Source organism: Candoia aspera, chromosome 1 (genome assembly GCF_035149785.1).
Source record: "Candoia aspera isolate rCanAsp1 chromosome 1, rCanAsp1.hap2, whole genome shotgun sequence".
Classification (NCBI taxonomy): domain Eukaryota; kingdom Metazoa; phylum Chordata; class Lepidosauria; order Squamata; family Boidae; genus Candoia; species Candoia aspera.
This window is the reverse complement of record NC_086153.1, coordinates 37,042,664-37,051,902: the sequence shown is the minus strand read 5'-3', so window position 1 is coordinate 37,051,902 and position 9,239 is coordinate 37,042,664. Positions and strand designations below refer to the sequence as shown.

At 37.9% G+C, this 9,239-nt stretch overlaps 1 protein-coding gene across 1 annotated transcript in view; it reads left to right on the top strand.

Annotated features, from left to right (window-relative positions):
* The first annotated feature begins 2,645 nt into the window (after positions 1 to 2,645).
* SOS1 (SOS Ras/Rac guanine nucleotide exchange factor 1) overlaps positions 2,646 to 9,239 on the top strand; it is a 54,097-nt gene continuing 47,503 nt past the window's right edge. The window contains exons 1-3 of the mRNA XM_063301995.1: positions 2,646 to 2,774; positions 8,064 to 8,189; positions 9,108 to 9,239. Of these exons, the coding sequence (XP_063158065.1) occupies positions 2,688 to 2,774; positions 8,064 to 8,189; positions 9,108 to 9,239 (345 nt within the window). The 5' untranslated portion in view covers positions 2,646 to 2,687. The remainder of the gene's footprint in view (positions 2,775 to 8,063; positions 8,190 to 9,107) is intronic.

The window sequence follows — 9,239 nt, the reverse complement described above, 5'->3', positions numbered from 1 at the left end:
GCTGAGCTTATCGTACACTTCTGCAAAGATGTTTAGAATAGTTTGAAGATCTTCTGAGTGTGCGCAGACTACATTATCATCAGTGTATTGGAGTTCTATAATAGAGGTTGTAGTTACCTTATTTTTTGCCTTCAGCTTACTAAGATTAAAACGCTTTCCATCTTTTTGATATATAATTTCTACACTGGTAGGAAGTTTCCCTTCAACAAGGTGAGGAATCATAATGATGAAGATAGTGAATAAGGCTGGAGCAATAACACATCCCTGTTTAAATGCCGGATCCCACTTTAAATGGATCGCTTTGAGAGCCATCATTATTCAGGATTGTTGCCATCATGTCATCATGGAGTAGCCACAAGATTTTCACAAATTTATCAGGACATCCAATTTTCAAAAGCATGGTCCAGAGAGCAGTACAATTTATAGTATCAAAAGCCTCAGTCAGATCAATGAACGCCATGTACAAAGGGCAGTTTTGCTCCTTGCACTTTTCTTGGAGCTGTCGCGCAGTGAAAATCATATCTACTATGCCCCTGGAAGGGCAGAAGCCATTTTGAGTTTTAGGGAGGATGTCTTCTGATATAGATAGGAGACGGTTTGCAAGAATCCTTGTGAGGATTTTATGTGCCGTAGGTAAAAGGGAAATGCCTCAATAGTTTCCGCAGTCTGTCCCATCACCCTTTTTGAAAAGAGTGATAATTATGGCATCCTTAAAATCTGCTGGAATCTCCTCACTCATCCAGATTTTAAATATTCTTCATCAAAGGCTCCTGAGTAAATCTAGCGGCCAGGGGATAATGGGACCTGACCTTTTATGGACTGCAAACTGGTTAAAAACAAAAAGCAAGGGGTAGGACTGAACAGGCAATTTTATCAATCAAGGGAAGGTGAAAGTGGAGTCCCTCAAGGATCTGAGTTGGGGCAAGTGCTTTTAATTTGCTCATGAATTATCTTAATTTAGTGATAAGCAGTGAGCTGGCCAGGTTTGCAGCTACTCTACTCAAGGTGGTAGAAACTGGAAATGATGGTGAAAAACTCCAAAATGATCTCTTTAAACTGGGTGAATGGTGTAGGAGAATTTTTGTACACATTTGAGGCCTTCTGAAGCATCATGGAAAGGCCCTGCCTGCCATTCTCCATAGTTTTTCTCCCTTTCTCTTTTTTCTTCAACATACTAGGGACCAGGGACACTCAATTAAGCTAATCAGAAAATTTAGAACAGCACATAATTGATCCATGGAATAACCACAACATATGGTGATGGGCACTACCTCAGATGGCCCTAAAGAGAATGAGATAAATTTAAGGAGGAAAAGTTGATCAGTGGTTACTGGTCTTGAAGACTCAATGTTATCTCCAAACACTGCTTGCATGGGAACAAAGACAGGAGAAAGCTTTGTCTTTGTCTCCCATTTGCAAGCCCTGCGGGGCAGCATGGGTCTTCTGCTTCTTATGACAGCTGAGCTCTTCTAGAATTTCGAACAGCTGAATTGACAGTTTTATCATCCAGGACTTTTCCTCCCGTAGAACTGTTACATTGAGCCATTCAGTCTGAGCAGACTATTTTACAGTGCAGCATTTCATTTGTTTCTATACCACCGTATTATGCAGTTTCCAGGCAGTTTAGGAAAACAAGATTAAGCACAAACGTATTTTAAACTTGATTCCTGAATTGCATACATTTCAAAGCCGAGGAAAAATATTTTTGCAAAGAAAATGTAACAATACAAATCGGAAAATCTGCATTAACAATTTTATTAGAGCAATCAAGTTTATTCTTATGCCTCCAACACACACGCCACACAACATCCTCGTAACTACATGGAAACTCACGCCTTCAGTTTCCTATAATTCCACAGAATCCACAACGTTCGTTTACTGTCAAACCAATTATAGGAAGAAGTCCAGTATTATTCCGCGTTGTGCTGTTTTGAATGTACAGTACAGCGACGGACGACGGAGTCATGTGTCCCCCACGCCGCAGGCGGCGCTAGGACAGAACTGTCCCTTCTTCCCTCCCCATCCACTTTCCACAGTCCAAAACAGCTCCGCTCAAACATTCGGTTTTCGACTCTCGATCCTAGACTGAGAAGAGGTCGTGAATAGCAAACAGTCTCACTTCCGCACTCCAGAGGAAGAGGAAAAGGGAAAGCAAAGCGAACGACTTCCAAAGAATACGCTACGGGAAAAAGGGAGAGGAGTGACTTAAACCCCAAGTGCGCATGCCCCATCAGTCTTCACGCTAACTGCGCACGCGTCGGCGGTTATAACCATCAGGACAAGGGAAGAATCCCGAGAGTTCAAAGCTGCGGTCGAGACCCTGCCCCTCCTTCCCCTGAGTAACCGTCATTTTCCTTTCGTTGTCTGTTTCCCCTCGGACTTTTTCAGTCGCAGTCCTGTCAGGGCGAGAGAAAGGATGTTCGGTGGTGTCTTGTCCCAGGCCGGCCCCGGCGCTGAGTGAGACAAGGCCAGGCCGGGCGGCGGGTGACCGGGAAAGGGATGTCGCCTCCGTCCCCCGACGCTGGGTGTTGCCGCTGCCGCCTTCGGCGGCCGACACTGCCTCTGTCCTCCTCCGGTTCTGGTTGCCGCCTGCGACCGCCACTCCAAGCCCGCGAGCAACGTCGGGCTCGGCCCCAGCAGTGATTCCCGTCGCTTCCCCCCCCAGGGGGCGGGACGGGGTAGGCAAGATGCAGGCGGCGCCGCTGCAGTACGAGTTTTTCAGCGAAGAGAATGCACCCAAGTGGCGGGGTCTGCTTGTGCCCGCCCTGAAAAAGGTGAGAGGGGGTTAGCAGCCTCCTTCCAGAGTACGTTGGACTTACAATGCCTCTACAACCAGAGGCTGTAGATGAGACCGTGCAGATTAGATAACGCGTGCGGGTATATTCGGTTATAGTGAGCGCCTGGGGTTTGATGGCTGTTGGCATTTAGTTGAGGTATCTGGTAATCTTCCATGGGAGAAGATACGTATTCTCTATTTCTTGGATATACACCAGAGAATTGTGATAATCAGATGTCAGTGATTTCGGTACCTGCATCCTTTGCTTTGGAAAGATCAGCGTGCACATTCTGCAAAACGTATGCTAGGCTGCAGTAGAAATCCATGCACTGATCTGTGTTGCAAATAGCCCCCAGCAGTTGCTGGCCACAAAATAAATTAGTCTCTTGTATCTGCTTAGAGGCAAGAGGGGGGACATGGGGGTGGGGGAAGAAAGAAAAAGAAATGAAGTAACTAAAAGAAATTATGGAGAATCATAGCAAGAAGACATTAAGACCAAGTAAGAGTATTTTCCAAAAAGTAAACCAGTATGTTAGAAGACAGATTATTAGGAAAGTTAAATAGCTTTGAGACATTGTCAGAAGAAAGACTATTTCAACTGTTTCTCATAAAGTGGTGTTCTGCTTCACTTTTCCTAGATCCATTCCTATATCTTCTCTTATTTTAATGTGACAGCACATGAAACAAGGATTTTACTGAAACTGAATGAGTTTAGGATTAGTAGGTACCTGGATGGGATACAACCTGGAAATCTTATATTTGGTGTTTTGAATGCTATAATAAAAGACATTACATAAATATATCAAATGAATAATAAATACTGTACAAAGAATATGAGTATGTTCTCTTAGCATAGCCACATATTTGACACCCCTCTGTATGTTTTTCTTTCAGACCTACATAATGTTTAATTCTGATTCTTTTTTAACTAGCACTCGCTAGCCTGGTTTTAAATCAGATTACTCTGAATTAAAGTTAGCATTAATTGTAGATTTGTTATATCTAACTGTATCTTAACTGACAGGTGACGATGACGAAGTTACAGGTTTTTGCTGTTTTGTTTATGAAAAGGATTGTTTTCTGTATATTATATATATTACAGCATGTATTACATTTTTGTGACTGGAGAAGTAATTTAAGATTAAGCATTTCAGAACAATTGAGATTTAAATATGTCTGTGTTACATCAATGATTGTGTATAATCCTTTATGCTCCAGTTGAAAAATGTATGATAAAGCTTTCAGCTGCTCCAGTTCATTTTGTTTATTGGACATGTGTGAGTTGAATACTAGTGCAAGCCACATGTTATTTGGAGGAAGTGTTAATATTCCATAGAACATATCCAAATTAAGTGTGTAGTAGAAATTAACTAGTATTGGGGGAGTATTTTTTAATATTTTATTAATAGCATTCAGTCTGAAATATAGCTGTCATGTAGGATAAACATAGTGTTCTAAAACAATAGTCTATAATTATTTTTAAATGTTAATTTTTTAGCTTTTAAATATATGAAGCGTTATTTTTGAAGTCAACATTTAGTTTACCATTTTAAAATTTGAAGACCTTTTCAGCTGTTAAATGTGTATACCTAAAATTGTTGGATCAAAGTGTAATAGGCAGTAGGAATAATAAGTTTCTCTTGAAATGAACTACAGAACACCAAGTATACTATTTTGAAAATACTAGCATAGGGAAGACTGCAGTGTCTATACAGAATCTGTCAAGGTTTTAGAAAATCTTGCCTTATTGTGAATGAGTTTGAATGCTGTTCTGTGCGGTCCACACAAGCTGCTAAGCTATCCAGAAATTGAAACTTTGCTGTGCCATCCAAATTTATGTCTCCCTTTACAAACCAACTGTCATAAACTAGAAAGAAAAAAATCCCAAACCTAGGCACAGTAGTTCAGACAGCACTGTAAGTTTTGAATTTCTGACACTTGATGTAGCATTTTTTCAAAAAGCACTGTTTTTTGGATATGCACACTTTAATAATAATAATTTATTAAACGTATATGCCACCCTACTCCCAGTGACTCTATCATATATAAATATCACCTGCTTCATTAGGTCTCTTTACTTCTTAGTTTAATTCGAATTTGATCATCAGTGAAGTATTTCTATTTTATTTATTTGTTAGCTTTATATACTGCCTTTCCTTCAGGAGCACAATACAATGTACACTGCAGTCCCTCCTCCAAATTTTTTCCCACAATAGTCCTATGACATAGCTTGGGCTGAGAGAATGATTTACCCAAAGTCACTCAGTAAAACCTCTCTGGCTGAGGATAGACTTGAATGTGGGTCTCCATAGTCCTTATCCAGCATCTTAAATGTTTCATCACGGTGGCTATCTGTTAAGCTATGTTAAGCTCATACCTATGATAGTGTTGCATTGAATTTTGATGCTATTGAAATAGCTTTATAATCTAATTCTGGAATAGTTTAGTTGTAATTCAGAACTATTCATGTAATTCATGTTTTAAATATATAAATATATTTTAATTTAAAAATATAAATACTTGTATGTGTATTTAAGCTCCTACTGGCTGTTCTCTGGCATGTTAGCTTTTAGCTATGTAATATTACTGTCATTACAAATTTATCTATTCAATTGTCTCCTTTTATTTGCCAGCCAGATTATTCGGTGTAATTAGTTAGTTTATTTAGAAGTCTTAGTGTAAGTCCTACTCACCAACAAATGTGTAATTGATGCCTCTGGATTGCAGAAATTAATCCTTAGTATCTAATTTGGACAAAGGACCCAAATAGAGATTAACTTTGGCAAGGGAGGAGGAAGTGAAATCCCAAGATGTGGTGTATGTCTGTTTTAACTGTAAGGAACTTCATACAGTATTGAAATAATCTTTGTGTTGATTTCTGTGCTGTGCTCCAGTTTGCTAGATGATTGATATTTGTTGAACTGTGTAGAGAAAAATAATGTATACAAAACATGAGAAGTAGTGCAAGGAAGATGTAGGGATGGCCATTAGAGAAAGGTATCTTAATAGGATTGGAAAGGAATAGAGTAATAGTTCTCCTTCATTCACAGCTCTGTAGGCACTTGCTGACCCAGGCAGTTAGTGAGGAACAATTTCACCGGACTTTTCAGGTATATGCACTGTTGTATTTTAAGTATCCTGCCATTGGAAGCAAGGGGTGTAGATTAGCTGTACCATATCCAAACTGGCATAACTGGTGAGTCCAACAGTTTGAATTCAGCTAAGCTGTTTAATTATCAAAGTATCCTTCATGCACTTTATGTGCCTATCACTGACAGGAACTTTCCATCTTTCTTGGCAAATGAAATATGCTGTATTAGTGGAGCCTCCATCTTCCACTCTCTCAGAGGAGCATCTATGCAATTTCTTATTTATGTTCACCAGGCAACAGAAATTTAGGGCTGCACTTCTAGGTAGATTTTAAAAGGATTAGAGAGGAGTGAATAACCTTTCGAGGTGATGACTGCTATTGCATAATATTTTTCCAGGACATATTAAATGATTGATATTTGTGAGGTATAGAGATCTCTGGAGATCTCATTCAAAAACACTGATAACTTACAAGATCTGACTTCATAAATTTTATGTATATGTGTGTCAGGAGACCTGGCCAATAGATGCACACATGGGAGATTGATTTGTATGTTAATTAAATAGGACCTTGTGTACAGAGGTAATAAACCTGTGAGAAGAAGCTGTTTGAGACAAGCTAGCAGGTAATCATCACCTTTATTTCCTGCCTGTGAGGTTCTTTAAGTATCTGACTGGCCACTGTTGACGGCAGAGTGCTTAATGGATCCTTTATTCAAATGTGATACGAAGTTATGGCTTTGTTTAATGATGGCATATGTAATAAGTATCAAAACCAAACAAGCCACATTCTGGCTTAGTATGTTTTGTCATCAAACAATAGCCTTTGAATCTCCTTTGTTCATGAAATAAAGAGGAGAAGGTTTTGCACCATATATTGTTGTCTGAATTAGACCAGTATCTGATTCTGACTATTTCTTGTTTACCTCAGGTACTAGTCTTTTTCATCAGATGTATGGACGTAAAACAAGGGTCATGCTAACATGAGAAATTGAGCCTTTTTGTAGTCTGCATTGCAGCTAAGGGCATATGATATTTACATCTCTCAATATTTATGAAACTTGAGAATCGAAAGCAATGTCATTTTCTGATTAAACAAATATAGATAGTGGTATTTTAGATATCTTGATATTTTTTGTAGGTAAATAGATTATACATCTAAAAAATAGCTAATTTTCAGTCAAGGTGAAAACGTATAGGAAAATGAATTAATGTAGTAAGAGTAGTTATAAGCATTGGAAAGTATAAATGAATATTCAGATTTACTTCTGTTTCTAAATATGAGTATAAGTTTTATATTCTTAGCCTTGTCTCTAAAAGTAAGAATTCCTTCAGTTTTTTCATGTTGTAATCTTGTTTTTTCCAGATAAATAAAACTAAAGGACATTAGCATATTACTGATATCCTTTAGGACATAATTGTGTACAGTGGTGCTTAAAAGTTTGTGAACCTGTTTGAATTTTCAATATTTCTGCATAACTTAGGGTGATGTTTAGGGGTTCCGACCACTTCCCACTTTAACAAGGTTGCTGCACTATCTCTTCAGATTATGTGTTTTATTCCCCATTTCCCCCCCTCCCGAACTTTTCTTACCCAGCAAAAACTAAAATATACTGTAGAGTGCAAATATGCTTAACCTTACATTTCATAATATATAACCTATGTTGATTTTTATGTATAGCTTATTTCATGTTAATCCAAAGTTTCCTTTTCCCTGTTGCTTCAGTATTTCAAGAAATAAACTTGGGTATCCAGAATGTTTTTTTCTGGCAGTTTTTAATATGCAAACCTCAGTCATTTCAATTGCAATTGGAAATGGTACTCTGTAAAAGAAATGTGTTTTAATTACCTTGTTTGCTGGTTTAAGGTGGCCAAGTCTAAGTTTCATCCTAACTCCTCTTATATCTCTCTAAACTCTTTCTTTCCTTTGCATTCTATCTCATCCAGTGAGTTCATAGCTAATTAAATCTGAACCAGTAACTTTTGATGCACAGTTCTTACTCTTGGGCATAATGCTACTTTCGTTCTTTGTGACTCTTTTTCCTTTCGACATTTCAAACAGCCTCTTGATGTCTACAGCCTGAATCTAAGTATGCCTTAATATGCCTTCTGTGGGCCACCAGGCTCTCAGCACTGTCTTGTTTAAATTTTTATACTGATTTTTCTTTTAAGTTAAATTATTTGATGTTGAATATAGGTCCAGATGCAGGTCCATCCTAAACTATCATCTACGGAAGATGCTTTGCAGTATGTTGAGGAGTTAATTCTGCAGTTGCTGAACATGCTGTGCCAAGCTCAGCCAAGAAGCTTCTTGGATGTAGAGGTACCACCTGTAATTAATTGTGCAGCTCTTTATACATTATTGATATTCTTCTTGCTGATAGATGAATTATTGGAATTTCTGAATATAAGTTATGGATACTTGAGTTAAACATATTTATGTATTGAATTGTTTTGAAATGTTGATATAATTTTGCTGTGTTGCATTGTTCTTTTCCACTGTTACATCGTAAGTTCCTTTGGTACAAGTATGTTATGAAGCAGCAGCTTCACAAATTGGGTTTGACCCTATTCATTAGAGTATGTTGGTATCTGTGATTGCAGGATATACTAAAAAAACAGACCAGCAGTTTTCATTACTGCAGGATTTTGCAATTAGGATATAACTGATTTGAATATGTGGAATCATATTCCGAAGAAAATTGTATTGGCTGTCTATTCACTTCTGAGCATAATTCTAAATAATTGTTCATATCTTTATATTCCAAATGCCTTAAGACCTTAAGAGTATTTCTGCCCATGTTAGCCCACCTGTGCTTTAAAATAATTAGATGAGGCTTTTCTCTTAGCATCTTTGGTAAGAGAAGTGTATAATGAAGGTGTTCTTTGGTGACATTGCAGTTCTGAAATGCTCCCCCAAAGGGATGTTTGTCTAGTGCCCTTATAGCTATATTTTTTTAAGATGGCAAATGAAACTGTTCTTACTTGCCTACCTATTTTAATTGGCTATCAACTGTATATAGTTTTAGCTGGTTAGGTTCTATCCCATTATATTTTTGGATTGAATAATGTGTTATACATTTTATATACACTGTGTTTTGTAGGTGAAAGGAAATATAGATTTTAAAATATTTTTTTCTCCCCCACCCCCCAAAAGTAACTTTAGTTACTTAGGACATGGTAATGAAAAAAGTTATCTACTGTTTATATATTTAGCTGTACTTCCTCTGTGTGTTACAAGGATCGTGTCCAAAAAAGTTTTCCCCATCCAATTGATAAATGGGCAATAGCTGATGCGCAGTCTGCCACTGAAAAGAGGAAGCGGAGAAACCCATTATTTCTTCCAGTAGAAAAAATTCATCCACTCTTAAAA